Source organism: Balaenoptera borealis, assembly GCF_965194805.1.
Source record: "Balaenoptera borealis genome assembly, chromosome: 12".
Classification (NCBI taxonomy): Eukaryota; Metazoa; Chordata; class Mammalia; order Artiodactyla; family Balaenopteridae; genus Balaenoptera; species Balaenoptera borealis.
The window spans coordinates 5,486,517-5,509,316 of record NC_138869.1 but is presented as its reverse complement, the minus strand read 5'-3'; the positions used below and the strand labels follow the sequence as shown (position 1 = coordinate 5,509,316).

Sequence of the window (22,800 nt, the reverse complement as noted above, 5' to 3'; positions counted from 1 at the left end):
CTACTAGAAGAGCCGAAATTCCCATTTCAGTCTCTCCAAGCCCAAAGCCGGGGCCCACTGCCTGCAGCCTCTTAACTCCGAGGGAAGTCCCGCAGGGCAAAGTCGGAACCAGCTCTAGACTTCCCAAAGGCACCATTAATCAGACACGACAAGCAAAGTACTGAAGTTTACAGTGTTTGCAAACTTAAAAGGTTTACTGGCTCCAAAATACAAACATAAAACTGCAAAAACTGGAATTATTCAAAGCTGAATTGAAGGTCTACTAAGATATAAGAGAAGGCCGCCTAGTATACTTGGGATGCAACGTGGAGGTAAGTGTCATAAACGTATTTCAGGGGGGACGTCAGCACACTGTGCTCCTGTGTGTCTGCCTTCTAGGCCGTGGGGTGGCCTCAGGCCCACGAGGTCTCAGAGCAGCCCTTCCCCCGCAGGGCACCCGCACCAGGCGCGCTGGGCAGTCCCCAGGAAAGAGAGGGGAGGGCCTCGGAGAGCAGAGGCCAGAGCGGGCATTTCCTACAGGCGTCGGGAATGACTTTCCCAACCTCCTCTGAGTCCCCGGGGCCACACAACCCCTCACCCACCTGAGAGGCGGCGGGTGGGCGCCCGGGGAAGACCCTGTGCCCCCTGCACACGTGGGCACACACCTCCCCGCGCCTCTGCGTCTGGGGCCACACTTCAGCAGCACACCCTCCCTCTCCAGCCCTTCCCCCGTATTGGTAAATATTGATAATTACCTCCAAAGGCAGAAGCGCAGAAGCAGTTTGTGTTTTGAAATGCGGATCATAATTCAAATTGGAGGCTGACACTAATCATCTGATGTTCACTTGAAAAGACCAGATAGGCTGTGCAGGAACATTTCAGTAGGGGGACCGATAAGGAGAGGGAAATAAAAATTATTGGTATTTACTCAGCCTGCAATGCTTGTGGAAGGAACTCTTTTAAAAGGGAGCACTTCAGAATGGTTATTCAATCTGAATTTTACAGATAGCACGGGAAATATTTTCTCACAGAATGCTCCCTATCTGCACCATCATATCTCTCCGGTGTGCCGTTCACGTCTCTCATTGCAGGAATTCTCACTCAATCTTGCTCCATTATGAGCTGACGGTGACCCAGAGTATACAAGGCATTCAAGAATCTGCCTGGAAATTACTACCAAGGAACATCTGTCCCGTACCCCGCTTGCCAACCCTGCCTCCGGGAGTGAAGATGGAAAACAACTCAGAATCCACACGCAGAAACAACTTTTCATTCCCCTTACAAACCAGGCTCCTTTGGAAATTGAGGGTTCTGGCATTTTTCAGAAATTACGTTCCTGGAAAAACATGGCGTGAGCGTCTCTTGAAAGCCTCAGCTCAGGCTTCCTTTCCTACGCGGACCCTTCTAATAAAAGCCAGGACAGGGGCTTCACAGGGAAGCAAACGAGAAGGCCACCCATGGCTCTCCGCACTGGGGGTGTTAAACTCAAATTTTGTATTAGACGCCACTGTTCAATGAACGACCGCGAGGGCGAGGGCGTCACGCGTGCTAACATACCCACGCGCACGCGGCGTCTATCTTGTAGACGCACTAACCTTGGAAGATTTGCGTTGAGACTAGGAAAGATTAGAAGAAGACGTGTGGTCTCACACAGGCTGAGTCTGGGATCCCAGCTTTCCCCCTGGACGGCGGATGGCTGTCGGCCGTCGGAGGGCAGAGGACGGGGGCGGCAGCGTGGCAGCCCCGCCCAGACTCCACCCCCGCCGCACGTGCTCAGAGGGGCCGAGCGGCACATCCCCGAACAGCCACAGCCGTTGGCGTCCACGCCTCTGGCCTCACGTCAACAACCTCCACCTCGCGTGCTTCTCACGGTCGGGGCAGAGGGGTCAACGTCGTCACAACCATCCCAACCGTGTGCCGGAAGCTCTGCAGACGGCTCCTCAGATACAGCACCTGAGCGAGGTAATCACCTGCGGTTCAGGTGTGCAACGGGCTCAGTTAGAGAAGCGGCCTTGCGCTGGGATGCTCGGAGCCGGGCTGGGCCACGCCTGAGCTCCGCCTGCTTCCTCAGGGTGCTGGGCCTTGCTTGGGGTGTTCACATACTGGAGGCACCCAAAGCCAGTGCTTCCAGGTCAGGCGGGAACAAAGAGGGTTTGAGATCCCGGGTCTGGGGGTGGGGGACATGGTGGGGGAAGGGGCCGTGCACCAATACGTGACTTTCAGCCTTGAAAGCCGCTCCTGGAAAACACCACCTAAGAGCTGGAAACACGCAAGTCCTCATACAAGCGCAGACACGGCCCCGCTCAGTGGGACCCTGTCCCTCCGGGAGGCGGGGGGGCCACCTTCTTCTCCTGGAGACACCCTGCTTTGGTTAGCACCATGGGCTCGCAAAGAGAGAGCAAACTGAGTGGAGAGGGCTGACAGCCGGGCCCACATCTTCAGACGCTTTCAAAGTTAAGTCACATAATCTGATGATGTGAAAAGGGGAGAATACACATTTGACCCCTTGCTTCAAACAGAAATCTTCCCGTATGGTTTTTAATTGGAAGGCAGTTGTTTTGCTTTCGCAACACTCTTTAACCTCTGCCACTGTAGGTACAAGGCTGCAAACGATACTTCCATTGATTAAAAAAATAAAAAACAAACATTGAAAGAAACAATATTTTTCTTTTTAAGGAAAAAAAAAGATAGCGAGCAGCTATTTTCTGGAGGGGTCACCACTTAAAGGCGTATATCGGACGCCACCCTGGCTGCAGCTTATGGTTTATTTTGTCTTGGAAAAGCCCGAGGTCATTCTAACTCTGTTGACCTGTTACCCTCCACAGTGATCATCTCCATCCAGGACTGCAAGCAAACACTGCCCTCTTGTGCACTGAACAGTGCCGAGTCGGCGCGGAGATGTTTCCACCCAGCACCCGTGGACGCCTCGCAGGCAGGCGTACAGCTGCCTCTCCGCGGCCCGGAGGGGTGTCGGGAAAGGATGACACACATCTGTGTCCAGGGTGCTTGCCAAAGTGTCCCCAGACTGCCTTCCGGGACAGACTGTGAGGTAAGAGGAAGAGGGAAAGATTCAGCTGAAGAAATCAGACCAAAAATAACTAACTCTTATCTTTCCTAGAAAAGATTCATTCCTCAGGACTTCCCTGGCAGTCCAGCGGGTAAGACTCCGCCCTCCCAATGCAGGGGCCCCAGCTTCGATCCCCGGTCGGGGAACTAGATCCCGTATGCATGCCGCAACTAAGAATCCACATGCCGCACCTAAGAAGTCCACATGCCGCAACTAAGACCCGGTGCAGCCAAAATAAAGATAAATAATTAATTTAAAAAAAACTTTATTGGTTACCATGGCAAGTTTTCTTTTTGCCTACTTTAAAAAACTTTTAGAAGTGACTAATGAATCTACAATAACAGTATATAGTACTTTTTTTTATCTAGGAAATATTTGCCAGGAAAAGATTCCATTTGATTCCAGAAGGAGAAAAAAAAAGGCAGAGGGAACCCACGTTGCTGTTTCTCAGAGGAACACCGAAAGCTCAGTCATGGTCCCTCTTCTTGCTGAGGAGCCCCGACCTGCAGGGTTACCTGCAATCTGGGGACACAGCTCCATGCCCAGAAGACCAACCTGGCATCTCAAGGGAGCCTCAAAGGACGTAAAATGACAAGAGCGAAGGCAAAGATCCAGTCCAGTCTGAGGCCAGGCCTACGTGGCAGGAGCCTCCAGGGGAAGCCCTGGTCTTCTCTGAGTGAGTCTTCCACCCAGAGGCTGCACCCACTCTTCCACCCTTCCGGGCACAAGCCAGGATGGGCCAAATCTCACGCCAAACTCATTTCTGGGCAAGAAAAGGCAAAATCTGCCCCCAGTGCATTACCTTCGACCCAGTGGGCACCCCGGAAGGAAAGGGGACGGAGAGAATGTTTCGGGGAGTGTCTGCATGCCTGCGGCCAGGAGTCAGGAGGCGGGCTGGGTGCCAGCGACTTCAGCTCCTTCACGTACCGGCTGTGATGCCCAGAGCTTGGCTCAGTGGTTTGGGAATGTGTGAACCACAGGTGGTCAAAGGGCCGGTGTTAAACGGCCAGCCACAGCCCCAGAGTCGTGACAGCTGTCCAGCTCACGTTATGCCAGGGTTACCTGCCGCCACCTGTTTCCACGTCAGCCCCTTCCTCTAGCACGGGAAGAAAATGGGGGTCCAGGACCAGAAACAGGGCTCAGGTGCATGGAGCCGACAGGACGGCCTTGCGGAGGCCAGACGGGAAGGAGGCTGGCTGCGGCCCTCCCTCCCGTTCCCTGCCCCCCTATCAGAACGACAGGGCATGCGGCTGCTTTAACCTCCAGCAAAGCCAAGACTGACAGGCTCCACATATACATGTCTGTCCAGACACGCCAGCCCCACAGCAGATTCCTTTTGTGGACGCTGGCTCTGACACAGCCAGCCAGACTGAGCCTCTCGTGTGTGGAGCAGCCTGACCATCTCCTGCCTCAAACCCCTCCCACGTGCTACTCCCTCTGCGGGCGTCCTACCCCGGCCTTCCCAGCACGCTCACAACTTAGTGCTGCGTGCTGCTGCTCACTTTTGTAACACCCGCCTCCTCCACAACGCACACTGAGCTCCACTCCTGCCCGGCTCACCCACGTAAACCCCGCTCCCAGCGTGCAGTAGGCGGCTCGGGGTTTGCAGAACGAATGGATGAATGAATGCATCGACATGCCTTTCCTCCTGCAATGTCTGATCTTACGGAATTAGGTCACCTAGCCAGATTTCAGGACACTAAGAATCCTGGGAAGAGAAGGGAAAGACAGCCAAGGAACCAGGCTAACCTATGCAAACAGCCCCCAGCCGACTGCAAAGAGCAGGTGCCAGAGCGAGCCAGGAGCCACCAGGAGACCGGTGCCAGGAGAGGGGCGGGCAGAGTCCACCTCAGACGCTACAGCGCCCCTGGTGCCGGGACTGTGGCAGCACACACTTCCGGGGTCTCTGAGCTTTCCTTCGGGGACGCGCGTGGAGAACTCGATGGAGAAGCTGGCAGGCCCAGGGTCCAGCCTGTGCCCTCTGGCCGGGGGAGCCTGTTCTCTTTCCCCAGAAGCATCGCATCACACCAGGGCTCTGTAAGCGTGTGTGGACCCCGAGTTCGCGGCCAGCCTCCCGGGTTCCTAAGAACCTGGTGCTCCAGGAAGCCTACGTTCAGGAGGAACTCAGGCCCCCGGTTTGACCGCCAGGGACGGCAACCACTTCTGGTCACGTGGCCCGACGAGACCTGGCCAAGCCGGGTCACCTGCTGGAAGCCACCACGCCAGCCCGCCTCTGGAGGGCCTCCTCTCCCTCAGCTTCACAGGCTACCTGCAGGACACCATGCTGGGCCACAGGCTCGCATTAGGCTCATTTCCCCGTCCCCGAGCTCCGGGGCAAGTTTAGAAGTCCTCGTCCTGTCTCAGATCAGGTCTGAATTAATACCCTTCCTCCAGAGAACTCCAGTAGCAAAGTGAAAACAGACGTGCTCAACAATGGCCTTTGAGAGCCCCAGCAGGGACGGCTGGTGACAATGCAGCCCCAGGCTCTGAAAGAAACCTTAAGGTTAAAGGTTCACAGAGGCAGAAGAATTACCAAAGTACAAGTTTGTTCAAATTTCCTCCGGCAGATTTAAACAACCAGGGTCAAGCTGAAGATTGCCGGCAAAAACCTATGAGACAACTCAGCCCCTTTGAACTGCGTGGAGAAAGGAAAATATACGGTCTGGGAGGGATCTATGTTATAGCTTTTAAAAATGTTCTTGAAAAGGTCACCCCTGTTAACTCAAAATCAGCCCACTGAAGGATGTTTGAAAACTGCTTCTCTAAAACAACAGGGCTGCGGGCCCTCACCGTGTGCGGTGAGTTGCACGGGGTCGCCGTGTCCCCAGCATCAGTGTGCTGACCCTCTGTGGGCCATGAAATTAACCATCAGCACAGCAGAAATCTGCTCCGAGTTAAACTACTTTGCTACGCAAAGTGGCCTGAAAATGAAATATGAGGATTGAATTTCCACTGAAAGATTAACTTGTCTAACCTCCAGGCAGGCTTGCTCGGCTGTGAACCCTGTGTGGCCGGCCGGTGGCTTGAAGCCCCACAGGAGGCTGGATGCTGGCCGCGGGCAGAGGGAAACGACCTGTCACCCACTCATTCATTCATTCACTCACTCGTCCATGCTGCGCGCCTGCACCGAGGCCCTGCCCTTGGTCCTGGAGTTGGATGACAGCAGGACCCCATCCTCAAAGGGATCAGGTCGAGTAAATGCAATGACAACAGATGGGAGGACACGGGGTCCGGGGGCCCCGCGGGATGGTATAGACCCTCACCTGGTCGAGGCTGGGGAGGGCCAACGGTGAGGCTTCCCGGAGACGTGGTGTAGCCAGAAGACACCATGAGAGACCCGGGTCTGTCTGTCCAGAGACCTGCAGGCAGCTCGTTAAGCCTGGAGTCCTGAGCAACACAGAGACACTGACCCATCAGGAAGTGCCCTGTCAGCCTATGTGGAGTTTAGCCTTTATACCAACAGAGAACAAAGGAAGACTTTTAGACAGGGGAGTCAAATAATCATGTTATCCGTTTAGAAAGAGTTCTCGGCCACAGAGGGGAGGAGAGTTTCGAGAGGCGGCTGGAATCGAGACACTGCAGGCAGGTCGTGCTCGTCCAGTGCAGAGTGGACGGAGGCCTGTCCAAGGAGCACCTGTGGTGACGGGCAGAGGAGGCGAAGGGCAGGCAAGAGTCCGTAAGGAGTCCGTGAAGGCGAAGGAGGACACGCTGGGGACCGCGTGACTGGCCTGCCCCGCTGTGGGCACTTACTGCCAAGCGGGGGTGGGGATGGGGTCTTGCAAGCGTGGAGTCTGGGGGCCTGTGGGGCTCACTGATGGAGAAGCCAGCCCAGCAGGCACTTGGATAGCAGGTCGAGAGCTGCCTACTGAAATGTGACTTAACTAAAATCTAATTACAGTTTCAGTTCGTCGGTTACACCAGCCACCGTGCAAGGACTCCACAGCCACGGTGGCGCGTGGCTGCCACCCTGGGCTGTGCTGCTGGAAGACACTCCCACCAGCACAGAGGATCCTTCTGGATGGTGCTGGGAAAGCTCTGCAGAGACTCTTCAAACACTGTCGCTCGCAGCCAGCGTGTGCCAGCCCTCCCCAGCCAGGTCGACGCCAGTGGTGACCCCCAGCTTTCTCCCAGCCTCCCGTGCTCTGCCCGTCCACGGGCTCCAAACAGCAAGCGCTCAGGAAACGGAGCCCGGCTTACAGAAAGTCTTTTTTCTCTAGAGCAGATGCTCTGAGGCCCGTCTCTGAACAGATCATCATTTTAGAGAGCAGGGAACACTGGGGACAGACACACACACACACACACACACACACACACACACACACACACACACACGCGAGGGTCTTGGGTGCCTAGGACGTGAGGCCCTGAAATTCACCTGGAAATGACCCCGAGCAGAGTAAGCGCCACCCCGCAGTACAACCTCGTCCCAGCATCAGGTGACCAAGGCCGAGCCACCCACTCCTGGAGCTTTAAGCCACCCGCCTAACCCCACAGCAAAGTGTGGAGCCCCGTGGCCAAGCAGGGCCGGCTCCAGAGGCCAAGCAGGTCAACGCTGGCAGTTCCAAGCACTAATTTTAAAAGGAAAAAGTCAGGTTTATCTTTAGGTAGCACCTGTGCATGCCACCAAATAAATATCCTCGGGAAGTAGGTTAGAGACAAAGGAAATTATTCTAGTCTCCTTGAAGGCCCCAAGACAAGAGAGGCATCATCACAACACAGGAGATACGGCAAGAGGGAAAGTCAACTTCTCTCTCAACAGCAAAACTTGTTTCTTCTCCTGCCAAGAGAGGATCACCACGTTAACTAAGTCCCCCTCCCCACGCAGCCACAGCCACTTCAAAGCAGCAGGAGCCTAATCACGAAGCATAAGAAAATAAAAGACCCAATTAACAAAACACGAAACTCCAGTCATCCCGGGGAGAATGGAGGCGGAAGTCTCTGCCTTTGACAAACTGACTTACACAGCAAGTGCTGCTCAGGAGCCGGGGCTCCCACCGAAGCAGGTGCAGGCTGAGGTGCAGCTTGGGACAGCCAGGCCGCCGACACGTGACCTGGCGCCGGCTCCTGACCTCTGCAGCCTCGTTTCTGTGGGCGACACCCTGAGTGTAGAGGGAAACACCCCCTCGGGGTCTGGCTGGCAGGATGCCGTGAGATAATCAAGGGTCCAGAACAGCGTCCGCCCGGACAGGAGATGCTCCCCAGGCACCACGCCCCTCCTCCGGGCCTCCACAGGGCATTCCTGCATCTGTACCCCCAGAGCCACACTCTCCCTCCTGGCGGCGTCCCCCTCCTGCCTCCAATGGCCCTAGACCTCTGTCCCAGGTCCTCTCTTCAGACTCCTTAAAAGCACCCGAAGGATCTCCCAGCTGAAAACGCACCCACCCTCCCCCCGACAGGAGGCTCCCCAAGCCCCTGAGCTCTGGGCCCCGCGGACTCTGCAGCTCAGCCGCACACCTGCCCACACCTGAAGCACCGAACTTCTGGGTTGTTTTATGACATCTGCCAATTTTTAAACGCTGGCAATGAATTTTTAAAAAAAGACTTTAGCAGACTTCCCTGGTGGCGCAGTAGTTAAGAATCCGCCTGCCAATGCAGGGGACACAGGTTCGAGCCCTGGTCCGGGAAGATCCCACATGCCGCGGAGCAACTAGGCCCGTGCGCTACAGCTACTGAGCCTGAGCTCTAGAGCCCACGAGCCACAACTACTGAGCCTGCGTGCTGCAGCTACTGAAGCCCGCGCACCTAGAGCCCTTGCTCCACAATGAGAGAAGCCACTGCTGTGAGAAGCCTGTGCACCGCAACAAAGAGTAGCCCCCACTCGCCGCAACTAGAGAAAGCCCGTGCGCAGCAACAAAGACCAAATGCAGCCAAAAATAAATTAATTAAATCAATTTAAAAAATAAAATAAAGGGACTTCTCTGGTGGCGCAGTGGTTGGGAATCCGCCTGCCAATGCAGGGGACACAGGTTCGAGCCCTGGTCCGGGAAGGTCCCACATGCCGCGGAGCAACTAAGCCCGTGCGCCACAACTACTGAGCCTACGCTCTAGAGCCCGTGAGCCACAACTACTGAAGCCCGTGCACCTAGAGCCCGTGCTCCGCAACAAGAGAAGCCACCACAACAAAAAGCCCGCGTGCCACAACAAAGACCCGACGCAGCCAAAAATAAATAAATAAAATAAATGTATTTTTAAAATAAATAAATAAAAAATTTTAAAAAATAAAATAAAATAAAATAAAAAAAGACTTTAGCATATGGGCCATCAAAACATATCTGCACAAGACCCTAGTGTGGGACGAGACCCTCCCAGGGGTGGACAGACAGGATGAGCCGCCTCCTGTCGGCACTAAGGACAGGAGTGGGCAGGTCTAGGAAGAGGTCAGGAGGTGCCCTAAAGGCCTTCCAGAAACAAGCAAATGGCACTTCCTACACACCCACCACAGCCTAAATAATGTGTCGGGCACATTTAATCCTCTCAAAATATGTTCATTTATTTAATCCAACTCAATTATTTGTTTAATTCAAATATTACTGAGTAAAGATAATCCACAGAATGGGAGAAAATATTTGCAAATCATATACCTAATAAAGGACTGGTATTCAGAATACATAACGAACGCTTACAACTCAATAATAAAAGCCAAATAACCCGCTAAAAAAAAGGGCATAGGATCTGAATACACAGTTCTCCAGAGAAGATATACAAATGGCACAAGAAAATATCAGGGAAATGAAAGTTACAGCGACAATAAGCTATCACATCACACGCACTAGAACGGGTACAAGCAAAAAGACAGACAACAACAAGTGTTGGCAAGGCAGTGAAGACATCAGACCCTCCTACACTGCTGGTGGGAGGCAAAGCAGTGCAGCTGCTGCAGAAAACAGTCTGGCAGTTCCTCAAAAAGCAGACACAGAGTTATCCTCTGACCCACCAATTCCACTCCTACGGATAAACCCAAGAGAATGGAAACATGCGTCCACACAGAGACCTGAACACAAACGTCCACGGCAGGATTATTCATAATAGTCAAAAAGTGAAAACAACCCAAATGTCCTTCAACTGATAACGGATTTTTAAAAAGTGATCCATCCATATAATGGATACTATTTAGCCATAAAAAGGAATGATGGGGGAAGGGAAAGGGGAGTTTAATGGGCACAGAGTTTAGCTTTTTTTTTTTTATGGCTATAATTCACTATGCTATAAATATGTCCTTATTGCTTATCTATTTTATTTATTTATTTATTTATTTATTTATTTATTTATTTTTGGCTGTGTTGGGTCTTCGTTTCTGTGCGAGGGCTTTCTCTAGTTGCGGCAAGCGGGGGCCACTCTTCATCGCGGTGCGTGGGCCTCTCACTATTGCGGCCTCTCTTGTTGCTGAGCACAGGCTCCAGACGCGCAGGCTCAGTAATTGTGGCTCAGGGGCCTAGTTGCTCCGCGGCATGTGGGATCTTCCCAGACCAGGGCTTGAACCCGTGTCCCCTGCATTGGCAGGCAGACTCTCAACCACTGTGCCACCAGGGAAGCCCAGAGTTTAGCTTTTGTAAGATAAAAAGAGTTCTAGAGATGGAGGCCACTGAACTATTAACTTAAAAATGGTTAAGATGGTACATTTTATGTAATATGTACTTTACCACAATTAAAAATAAGAATAGATTTTTAAAAAAGGAATGAAGTATAGGTCATGCTATAACATGGATGAACCTTGGAAGCATTACACTTGGTGGAAGAAGCCAGACACAGAAGGCCACATATTGTACGATTCCATTTATACGAAATGTCCAGAATGGGCACGTGGGCAGAAACACCGAGTAGATTAGAGGTTGCCAGGCCTGGGGTCAGGGAGAAGGTGCAGGACTGCTAACGGCTGTGGGGTTTCTTTTTGCAGTGGTGGAGCTTAGACTGTGGCACTGGCTACACAACTCTGTGAAGAGGCTGAAAACGCTTAAGTGTGCACTTGAAATGGGCAAATTTTACGGAATGTGAATTATATCTCAGTACAAATGTTTAAAAACAGCCTTGACTGTCCACTCTGTGCCTGGCCCTGGCCTGGCCCTAGAGCCACGCAGAGGCCTCCAGGCTAACGGGAACAACAGGTAGAACGCCTCCTAGTCACCTCAGGTGACCCAGAGCTCCTGTCACCCTGTCATCACCCTGTCGTCATCTCTGTCACCCTGCGCAGCACGGCCTCAAAGGCCTGCTGGTCAGAGGGAGACTCGGGCCCAGCGTGGTCCAGGCCCTGGCCAATGCAAGGATGAGACAGAGGGGAATAGGTCTCAGGGCTTAATTTACCGGTTGGTTCCTGGGGCGCCTGCCCAAATCTTATTCCAACCTGGATGGAGTGATTCTGAAGAAAAACCCAAGAGCCACAAAGGAGATGCTAAGTGAAAAGTTTAAAAGCAATTAATTTTAAATGATTACAGCTTTACCAAAAGCTGTGGCTATGATTTCCTTCTGACTTTGATTATAACCTTCCAGCAAAATATTCGTCTCATCAAGGCAAGTCTGCATTATTTTCTATTCTTAGCATGACTGCAAAATATTCTTTGATTTAACATTTGATATGTTTTGTTCTCAAGGGCAAGCCCCACGACAAGAAAAATGTACCCCAACAGAATGAAATATGACTACCTGCTTCCACTTTTCTTTCTTGTTGGTTCCTGCTCAAATATTCTGCAGTCATTTAAACTCAAGGCCGCGTCTCTGATGTTATGCTGCTCCCACACTGTCACCCAAACCCAAGCAGTCACCCACTATCCAGGGGCAGAGAAAGTGCCGCAGACGGAGCTGGACTTGCATCTCCTGGAGACGCTGAGGGCGCTGAGCTTGGAAGGAGAGGGAGTCCTGCCCAGGTGCGCACTGAGGAAAAGGAAATGAAGACCCAACAGATTCTAGGAGCTAAAGAAGCTAGGGCTAAAGAAGCATTTCCACTTACATCAACGCCTTTAAATATGCCTCAATACTTTAGGACAAACGTATGATACCATAACATAACACAATGCATTTCTGGACAAATTCATTAAAAGACTAGGGGCTAAGAAAACCAGAGTGTCTTTTTTGTTTGTTTGGTTGGTTTTGCATCAGAAAAACACCCACATTCCTGGGGTGGCCAGGCCTCTGGTTTGTCATTTCTGCTTGGGCCACACTGCCTGCTGGGGACTAAGTGCAGACGCCCAAAGAGCAGTGTAAAAACCTGGTGGAAAGCACACGGTCGTTCGCACATGAACCTGTCTCAGGGGTCCAAAGAGAGCATCTCAGACAGACTGCAGGCGCACTCCTGGATAAAATGGCCCAAGGGACCGTGCTTCTTCATGTTGTCACACGAGCACAGAGAGTTGGAAAAACAGAGAAGGGGAAGTAGCTTCAGTGGCATAAAGAATGCTCCCTCCCAGGCCGCAGAGACAGGCACCCCCAGGGCTGCTGACTGACCTCCAAAGCTAGGAGCCCTGAGTCAGACTTGCAAGGCTGTGGTAGATCAGCAGCTCCAGCCAGGGGGTCCAGAGAGGGCCCAAACCTGGCGGGAAGCACCGCTTAAACGGAGGGGCGTCGGGGGGGCACAGGAGGCTAGCGATCAGGGTGACAGTCATAGCAAAAGAGCTGCTGTTCATTAACCACAGGAACAAAAGCCTGGGAGACAATGCACTGTTAATCGTAGCAGCCACCAGAGGACTATAAATTGCCAAGCCAAGATACCAGCATTTTTCAGACCTCTTCCTTCCTGCCAGAGTGAGATTGAGGATGGGTCCAAGTCCCTCACCCCCACCCAAGTCTTTAAAACATACATTACTGAATCTTTTTGAAGTTCTAACCCTGAAAGATTTATACTCTAAAACAACTCAGAGAAAAATACTGCCCAGAAACACCATCACAGGGCCTGGAGCAGACGGGCACCCTTGTCCACTCACACTGAGAATGTCAGTGCTCCGTGGGCAGATCAGCGTGGGTTCAAACTAGCTCTGACCCTTCTGATCTGTGTTCCCTAACCTCTCTGAGCCTCTGCCTTGTGATCTGTCCCATGGGAGTATCACCTCTTACCTCCCAGGATTGCTCTGAGGGTTAAACAAACAAACAAAAAAGTCACAATGCTGGCACTAAATACATGCTAAGTACTGTTGTCACTATTAACCCCAGCACCACTTAGGAGTTTTATCTATGGCCACAGGGATCAAGGAGATAAAACCCAATTTTCTCTAAGTTAAAAAATGATCTTTTTGTACATGAAGGTATTTTGGGGGAGCGACAGAATTAAACAGAGCTGGCTTTAAGATACACTAAACTTCAGAGGTATCATCATGGAACTCAGACAGTCACTCTAATTTCCTTCTGCTTCGGATAGGGCATTCAGCAAGGGGTCTGAGTCACTCCCAGTGAGCTGGGAACCGCGGCGGCAGCCCCGCCTCCCAGCAATCCGGGCACAGCTGCGCTGCCAGCTGGAGCCCCTGCTCAGCCACCTTGCCTCTTTCTAAAGCTCTGGCCTCATCACGTCACAAACCTACTTTAAAAGCATTCCAGGGCCCTTAGAAGAAATCTGCACCGAGGGCCCGATCTAAGCCCCACTCACCACTCTACACGATCCCGCCTTCACCTTCCACACCTCTCCCCACTCACCAGACCCATTTCCAGCTGCTAAGTGCTGGCAGCTACCCCTGGCTCTGAACAGACAAGACAGGAGGTTCACGCCTCAGAGCCCCACCCAGGCTGTGCCGCCACCGGGCAAGCTCCACCATGCCCCAGCAAAGCAAGTCACCCCTGTGCAAAGAGCCCTAATGAGTCACTCTGCACAGCGCACCGCACTCTCCGCCTGGCTCTGCTGTCAGCCCCCAGAGGGGCCCTGCTGGTGACTTTTGATCGCCAGCCCCCCCCCAACCCCGGCTTCATTCATTTGGGACTTCCGAGTGCCTCCTACATGCCAGGCTCGGGCCCAATTCCTGCTGTGCTCTCGTGGAGGACAGAGGCCATCAAAAAGCACATCAAGCGTATCAGACAGCACCAAGGGCTAGCAGGAAACAAAACATGGACATGAGAAAGTATGATGGTAGAGAACTGGGGACACTTTAGGCCAGTAGGTCAGAGGAGGCCTCTCCAAGGAGGTGACACTCGAGCTGAGACTTAAAGGAGGAGGGCACAGCAGGTGCAACGCTGGCCCATCCAATAGGTAGGAGGAGGCCAGCATGACTGGAGGTCAGGAGCCATGGATGAGGCTCAGGGGAGGGCAGAGGCCAGACCGTGGGGCACTGGGAGGGCAATGAGCAGCGTCTGCACAGTCTCCAGCTGACGGCTGACCTGATCTGAAGAACATCCATAAAAGGAGCAGACTGTCCACCACGTGGGGGGTCAGCAGAGGGAGGAGGGGAGGGCCCACCGTCTGGAGAGGAAGGACGAGGTCTGGGAGACACGCGTGGCCTCTGGAACACGAGAATAATGAAGGGGATTCACCAGACCCAGGTCAGGGGCAGCAGAGCAGGTTCCAACGCCTGCCCAGGGAACTTGACTTTCCAAGCTTCAGTTTTCTCATCAGAAGAGTGGGGCCCATGCCCCCCTACACCCCCATCACTCAGCGTTATCGCATAGACGCAAGTTGTAGCCACAGGCGTGGGCCCGGGCAGGCACTCAGATGCAGCTCCTATCCCCCCAAAGGAAAAAAGCCACTTTTTCTTCTCACTTCCCTGAGTGGAGGGTGGGAATCTCATCTATTGAAGTAAGAAGAGTAGCAGCCCTGGTCCCACCACTGCAATGTGCTCAGGTCACATGTTAACACCTGTAAGAAGACAAGGAGAGTCTCCCCTCTCAGGGGCAAGAGAAACGTAAGAGCCACAATGTTCGTACAAGAGGAGAGAAATCCCTCTTCATTTCTTCAACAATTTACAGTCTAAACCAAGGACTTGTCAAATGCTTGGAGGCGTTATAATTTGGCGCCTGAAACCTTCTGTCCTATGAAGAAACACCACGAACGTACATGTGGAAGGGGAGGGCAGAGTACAGTGACCCAGGAAGTGGCAGCTTTGGAGTCAAGCAGAGCCCTGGGTCGGCCACTTCGTAGCAGCCTCCCCAAGTCCCAAGTCCCTCGATGGTTGAACAGTAGCCACCACACTCTCTGCAGTGTTTGCCCGGGAAGTGGCAAACGTGCAAGAAAAGCAAAGCCAGTTGAGATCTGCCAGAGTGTGGACGGTCCAGAATCACGTCCGAGGTCACAAGGTCGGTGAGGGAGAAAGCCAGGCCTCACCACAGACTCTGGAAGAATGTCCTTCACTCCCTACACCTGTCGCAAGAAAAGACCAACAATCTGCCTTCCCATTTTTTAACCTCCAACGTACACTGGCTCAGAGAACGTGTCCTAAAATGTACCTGGATGTGACCAAACAGAAATCAGTTACAAGGGGAGGGGAGAGCAGAGAGGATCGCGTGCCCCTTCACATGCATCTGTGGCTGGAACACGGCCAGAGTAGAAGATGTGAGGCGGGGGACCGGACTGCTCTTCTTTGAGCCTCCAGTTCCTCTCCTGAAAATGGGGAAATGATCTCAGACCGCCCGCAGCATGGACCAGACAGGAAGTGACAAGGTGAAAGCACTCAACACTCATCATACAGCAGGGCCCGCTATGCCCAGCGAGAGACCAGTGCAGCTGCCCACCAGCAGGCCGATAAAACCATCTGACCAAGTAGTGTTCCTATACGTGCTCGTGGGTGCAGAGAATGCCACCAGAAGGGACAGGAGGAAGTGGAAAGCAGGGAGGTACCAGGTCCCTGGGTCAGCAGTGAGGGGGAGTCTCTGAACTATATATACACCCTTTGTGCCATGTGCTTGTGTTACTCCACCATTTTTCTATATAAACAAAACACCTGTCCATGGAGTCAAGTATAGTGAAATGGGTGTGGAAAAGTAATCCACAGAGGTATACTAGTGGCTTCCTCTGGAGAGATGGGAGGGGTAATTAGGGGCCTTCTGCCTGGTTTGTAACGTTCTATTTCTTCAGAAGTAGAATGTATTCATGTACTACTTGTATAATTAAAATTAATTAAATGGTACATCTCAGGAAGGCCTTTGGGCAGTACCCACCACGACTCTCTGCCCTGGCATCTCAGTTCTAGGGTCTTTCCTTACAGACACACTAGCACACCCACCAAAGACGTCTGTTCTATAAAACTCACTGAAGCATCGTTAGCAAAAATGAGTAACGACATAAATGTCCATCATTAAGACATTCAGAAAACGGTGGTGCAAGTGTACAACGGAATTTCACGTGACCTTTAAAAAGAATGATGTTGCTTTATATGTACGAATGGGGAGGCCCCAGTATTGAGTGAAGTACTCAATCGACTGGTGGTACCATTTTGTGGAAAAAAAAAAAAAAAAAAAGAACGAGAAAAGGAGGGGTCGACATATACACAGGAACGCTGCCTGCACACGGAGTTCCTCCGAAATGGCACAGGAGGGGACAGCGGCTGACTCCGGAGACGGGCAGCAGGAGACCGAAGGACAGCGAGTGGACACCTTCTGGGCACTTTCGGGGTCTCTGAGTTTCCCTCACCTGTGCGTGTATTACGAACGCATGTGGTAAAAAAACCCAAAACACTTTCGCTGTTTTCGGGGCGGCGCGAGAGGCTTCCCGGCGGGTTCCCCCGCCCCGGCGCGTCCGAGCCCCCGCACCCGCCCCCGCCCGCGCTCACCGCCGATGATGGTCCGGATGAGGGAGGCGTGCCCGGGGCAGTCGACCAGCGTGACCTGCAGCCGCGGCTCGGCCCCGGGCTCGGGCTCGGGCTCGGCCCCCAGCGGCGCCGGCCGCAGGTGCGCGGGCAGCGGCACCGAGAAGCACGAGAAGCCCAGGTCGAGCGTGATGCCGCGCTCGCGGCTCTGCGGCTGCTTGTCGAAGGCGGCGGTGGAGGCCGTGGTGCTGAGCGCGCGCGCCAGAGCCGTCTTGCCGCTGTCGATGTGGCCCAGGACGCCCACGTTCACGTTCACCCGCCGGCCCGCCATGCCGCCGCTGCGGTCCGCCCGCTAAGCCGGCCCCCGCCGCCCGCGCTCCGCTCGCGCGTTCCGGCGCCGAAGCTTCCGGCCGCTCGCTCAGTCCGCCGAGCCGGGGAGCCCGGGGCCGGGGCCGCCCTCCGTCCGTCCTCTCGTTCGTTCGTTCGTTTCCACGGGCTCTAGCTGAGCGCCCTTTGGGCACCCGGCGCCTTCTGTCCACCGCTCGGGGACAGGTCGCTCTCCCCGCGGGACATGGGGGACCCGGGGTGGGGGGGAACAATAACCGGGAGTAAAGACGGAACCAGACCACTACGGACCCCGAGAAGCCCTGGGGAAATAGAGCAGCGGTGGAAGGACCAGGCCCGGGGCAGAGAGGGCGGGCCGCGAAGCTGAGCCCGTCGTGCCGAAGAGCCAGCGCGGGAAACCTGGGAAGGCTGCTCGGAGAATCTCGGACCCGGGCAGTCAGCCTGGCCTCAGCGGGCCGCCAAACTGTACGCAGAAGGTCGTGTGTGCGCGCGCGCGCTGGGGAGGGCCCGCGACGCTCATGCTCTTCAAATGTCACCCACAGAAAAGGTGTCGCCCACGGGCAACAACACGGATCACAAATTGAAATGTCTGCCCTGGCCAGGCAGGTGACTCGCCGGAGAGAAATCAGCAGGGTTTAAGGTGCCCGGGGTGGTGGAGACTGCGGAGGTGGAGAGCACATGTCCTGTGTCGACAGATGGGGAGCCACGGCTCAGCTTCGGCCAAGTGACACCAGGCGGGAATGCTAGCCCAACATTGCCTCATCTTCCCGCTTTTCAAGAGACGAGAGTGTTTCTATTTGAAATCTGAGAGACATTTTGCCTGGTGAAGCCACCAAGACTTGGGGCTGCGGGCTGTAGCAGTTACCCGGCCCGACTTACACCTAAGCGCTCACCAGCGGCAGGGCTGGGGCTTTAAGCCAGGTCTTACCGTCTCCAACTCCCACCACAAATGGCTCCAAGACAAGTGCTGCCCCGGCAGGAGCCTGGGGTCCAGCCCTGTCTCCACAAGTGCCAAGGAGACGGCAGCTCTGAGTTGTCTGAAAAGTCAGCCAGATTCAGACTGTATCCTGGGGTCAGCTGTGCCCCTGCACCAAGCAGAGAAATACAGACCTCTGCCTAGGCAGGTGTGAGTCATAAGCTCACTCCAAGAGCCAGGGAGAGTGTGGGGGACACCCTGTAGGAACTGGAGCCCTGTTGCCAGCAAAATGCAGGTCACATCACGCCCCCTCCTTTGTCCTTTGTCCTTTGTCTCTATCCTGGCTTCTACCCCCAGTGAAGCGAGTTTGCTTTAGACCAGGCTGGTGCCCTGGTGCTCTCCCCTGTCCCAGCAGGCTGAGGACCCCTTACACATCTTTGCTTGCCCTCGGCCTGGCACGTCAAAGGCTCCATAACTGTTTCTTGAGTGGACCCACCTCCAAACCTCCAGCCCACGAAGACACCATCCTCTGCAGCAGACTTCTGGGTCCCAGCCTGGGTTCCAAGGCTGGGCCTGGTCCCTGGGAAATGATTGACAGGGAACGGCCTGCAGAACTGCGATTATTTGGGATTTGTTCTTAATGTTAATGCGATGCTGGTTCCTTTCTGTTTCTTTAATGCCATTTTGTACGAAGGTAGTTCAAAGTTCTTTACGAACAGCTAGTAATTAATTCAACTTCATTAAGGCCAATTAATCCAGGATTAATTATAAATTTGCTCAGAGGAAGTTATTATACTTTGCTCTTTGATTTGAGTTTGGCTTTAAAGATTCTTTTAGGAGTAAAATGGAAATTTCCCTTTTCTCTGAGGGTATCTACCTTGCCAGTGATTGTGTTAACCACGTACCTTCCTCGACATGTCCCACAGTAACCTCAGATGAGGTTGTCACCCAGGCCACCACTGTGCTCCATGGCACTCCCAGTACTGAACAGATCTGCTAATGCCCCGTTAGCTGCAGGGTGGGAGCTGATGTCCTGGCGAGAGCTGGTCCCACGCAGGTTCAAATCACGGCCCTACCTCGTGCTGGCTGTGTGCCTGGGAGCACGCCTTCCACCTGGATATGGATACAAACTCTTTAAGGTCTACAGTGGTCGGCGTCCCCTCCCTCTTCTTCTGTAAGACTCCTCAGCTCTCCTTGGAGGTATCACGCTCCTCTTCTCCAGGTCATGATGGGGGCTGACTGAACGCTAGCTCTAGGGGTGGGCCTGAGACTCAGGTCCATTCCAGTAGCCATGACCATTGGTTTGGCAGTGAGCGTGTGACCCAAGTTAGCACAATCGGAGAAAACCCTGGAATTTTTTCCAGGACAGGCAGTAGAAAAGTGTGCTCTCTGATACTGGACTAAAGCCTGGGGAAATCAGTCTGGGCCCTAATGGGACCCCTGGAGGGAAGCCTGGCCACAGCAGAAGAGTGGCTTCCAAAGATGTCCGTGTCCTGGAACCTGTGATGGTGTTGCCCTACATGGTAACAAGACTCGGCAGGTGTGATTCAGTTAAGGATCTTGTGATGGCGGGGATGGGGGAGGTGGGGAGCCCACCCTGGATTATCCCGTGGGCCTGATGTAGTCAGCAGGGTCTTTATAGGAGGGAGGCGGGAGGATCAGAATCAGAGATGGCATCATAAGAAGACGCCGCTGGCCGTTAACTGTTTTTAAAGGTGGAAGCAGAACATAAGTCCAGGAAGGTGGGCAGCCTGTAGAAGCTGGAAAAACCCAGACTGTGGGTGCTCCCCCAGGGCCTCCAGAAAGGAACGCAGCCCTGCCCACGCCTTGCTTTTAGCCTAGTGAGGCCCATTTTGGACACTGACCTGCAGAACTGTAAGAGAATACCTGTGTGTTGTTTTATGCCATTAAGTTTGTAGCAATTTGTTACTGCAGCCATAGGAAACTAATACAAACCTTTACCTGGAGTGTGGAGTCTCTTTTCCCATTTATTAAATCAGTGAAGGGCTCCTAACTCCCTCCCACCTGGTCAGAGAATCAGAGTCTGACAACTAAGACCTACACTGGAAATAGCCTCACAGCCTGTCCTCTGGTCAGACCTGCTGCTTTCGCCCAGGCTGCCCTGACCTCTGACCCCATTGCCATGTGACACCAGTGGGACGCCAGTGGGACGATGGTCCAGACGGAGCCCTGGGGACCTGCAGGCTCCAGCTGCTTTCTCGGCATCTGCTGCCGGGTTTCCCCACCGCAGTGGGAGGTGCCTGCTGAGACGGACGGAAACTGTTCCCCAGCAGAGAAGGTTGCAATCGGAGGCACAGGCCTCACCCTGGCTAACCTGACCCTGTCCCCAGCCCGACTTCCTGCCTCGGGCGCCAAAGCAATTCCTGTGAGTGCCCTCGGGTACTGTTTCCGTTTGAAAAGCATGACAAAATTACCACGAAGGGCAGGACACACACACAGCAGGCAGATATCCAAGGCAGAAATAGCCCATGTCTTTATGTTCCAAAGCTCTGATGCCATTTTCTGTGCCCCTCCCAGCGCTTGAGCCCATTGTAAAAGATCTCACTGAATTCTTTCAATAATCCTAGGAAGTGCTGTTGTTGCTACTTTACAGCAGAGGGAGGAGGACAAGGAGAGGTGACTTGCTCAGGCCCTCTGTTTGCTGCCAGCTGATCCTTGTTTTATGTCAAGTTTTTTTCAACCTCGGTGATATGAACCATCTTCATAATTTATGCAATATCCAGGTACCACCTACAACTTCATATTTTTCTTTAAGTTTGACTTAAATAAAATTATTTCCCTTACACAGAAAAACATTATCACTTGCCATAAATAGCTGGGAACCACAACAACCTCAGAATCAGGATCTTTAATAAAGAGAGATTAGCAAGCGTTAGAAAGGGGTTAAAGTCACACTCTACCCCCTAAGACTCACTAAATTAGAATTAAAAAGGCAATAATGTTCTCACTATGTGGATCAACTTTATTTAATTTTATGTCTTTGTACCACCTCTAAGACGCCAGCAACATTATTTAATTTTATGTCTTGTACCACCTCTAAGGTGTCCCTTCTGTCCCCAGAAATCAGCCTGGGGCTGAAATAACAAGCATGCCAATTAGGTTGGCAACACTCAGAAAGGGGGGTGAGAATGTGGGAATATAAGACCAGGGACTAAGCCAATTAGCTTAAAAAGGGACCTCTTCAACAGGGACTTTCTTTGATTTTGATTCTGATTGGTTTGGATCTTGGGGACCATGGCTCTGAAGTGCACCCCAGACACTGGGAATTATCCTGCTTGTAATCATCGTAATAATCTTTGTAGTGCGTTGTATTCTCTCAAAAGCTTTAAATGCATGTTCGCAGCCACTAACCACCAAGCAAATGATCTCCCTACAACTGAAACATCAGAAAAAGAACGAAGGAAAGACTGACAAAGAACGTGAACCCGACGTCATAACCTGTGAGCACCACACAGAGGGTCAGCAGAAGCTGCAAGGCCTCCAGAGTGGTAGCTGGGAATAGCGCTAATGCCTTAAATTTGTATTGCATCTCTCAGGCTGAGAGACTGGTCAAAAGGAGGAAATTGTTAAAAATAAGACAGTGGGCCCAAAATGCAGTGGCTTATGCTAAGCCTCAAGCCACCAAATCAAGACTTAATTACTGGACTTCCCTGGCGGTCCAGTGGTTAAGACTCCGCGCTTCCACTGCAGGGGGAGCAGGTTCGATCCCTGGTTGGGGAACTAAGATCCCACATGCCACATGGCATGGCCAAGAAAAAAAAAAAGAATTAAGTTTCAGCTCTTTCCCCTTTGAATGGTCTTGGCGCCCTTGCTGATATACTGAGGGTTTATTTCTGGGCTCTCTATTCTATTCCATTGGTCTATATGTCTATCCTTACGCCAGTGCCACGCTGTTAGATTACTGCAGACCATTATTAAATGTCCTATTAGTTAGGATACGCTCTCAGCACTCAGCTGAGCCTGGAGACCATGACAATGTGTGGCTTCACGGGGCCCCTAGGTCATTGCCCCCCCTCCACATGCAGCAGCCTTCTCAAGATGTTGGAGAAGGCAGAGGCAGGCTTGACCTGGGCTTGTGGGCTCAAAGGTCAAGTGTGAAAGAAGTCAAAGCAAGGAGGGAGAAGAAGCGCTGGGAACCAAGTGGCTGAGATGATCAAGCTTGGACTGGAGAAAAGAGGGGTCAAGGGCCTGGGGGTGAAAGAGCAAGGCTCATGGGAGCGAGAGTGAGAGAGCAGGCAGGTCTGGGGTGGTCACACAGCACAAGCTGGGATGCAACTGTCCACTCCATTCCTTGTATGTGTGTCACTGCACAAACCCATGGGTGGAACCCTAACTCAAGTTATTTTAAGCCCCAATGTCAGTGCCATTTACACTGCCAAGTAGGGCAAAGCTGGATCTGGGGACGTAAAGGATTTAATCAGGAATCTGCCAGCTTTCCTTTCCTTTGTGCTGGCTTCATTCTCAGACAGTCTTCCCATGAAGTGGCAAAGATGACCTGGAAACCTAGGACCCAAGTCTCTTTCTTTCCTGATATTTCCAGTAAAAGTGCAGGTCTGAGTGTCATTGGACTGTCCACTCACATTTCTGAACCAATCACCATTCTGGGGAGGAGGGGATACTTTGATAGGTCAGGCCAGGGACCCGTGTCCATTCCTGAAATAAAGCTGGGGGGGAGGGGGTCAACCCATCTAAACCGCCTAGATGCCAAGGTGGGGAAGGGTGGTTCTCTACAGAAAATTAGAGTGAAGGTGGCCAGAAGAGGTACGAAGGGTGCTGGGCGGGCATAATAACCCCTGTCCACTGCTATGGGCCTCACCTACCTT

At 52.9% G+C, this 22,800-nt stretch overlaps 1 protein-coding gene and 1 long non-coding RNA gene across 12 annotated transcripts in view; one reads left to right on the top strand and one right to left on the bottom strand.

Annotated features, from left to right (window-relative positions):
* Positions 1-17,662, bottom strand: part of EEFSEC (eukaryotic elongation factor, selenocysteine-tRNA specific) — a 197,712-nt gene extending 180,050 nt beyond the window's left edge. For 6 of the 11 annotated variants that reach the window (XR_014232247.1, XR_014232248.1, XR_014232249.1 and 3 more), the window contains exon 1: positions 16,720-17,149. Coding sequence is in view for 3 of the 11 variants with exons in the window: in XM_082345253.1 (XP_082201379.1) it covers positions 16,720-17,026 (307 nt within the window). In the remaining 8 variants the exon portion in view is untranslated. Of the gene's footprint in view, positions 1-16,719 lie in introns of all 11 variants that reach the window. The other 5 variants (XR_014232246.1, XM_082345253.1, XM_082345251.1 and 2 more) reach the window with 4 other exon arrangements.
* On the top strand, positions 2,916-3,502 carry LOC309607136. The gene is made up of 2 exons (XR_014232278.1): positions 2,916-3,028; positions 3,098-3,502. It is a non-coding gene; the product is annotated as an uncharacterized lncRNA (long non-coding RNA).
* Positions 17,663-22,800: the final 5,138 nt, after the last annotated feature.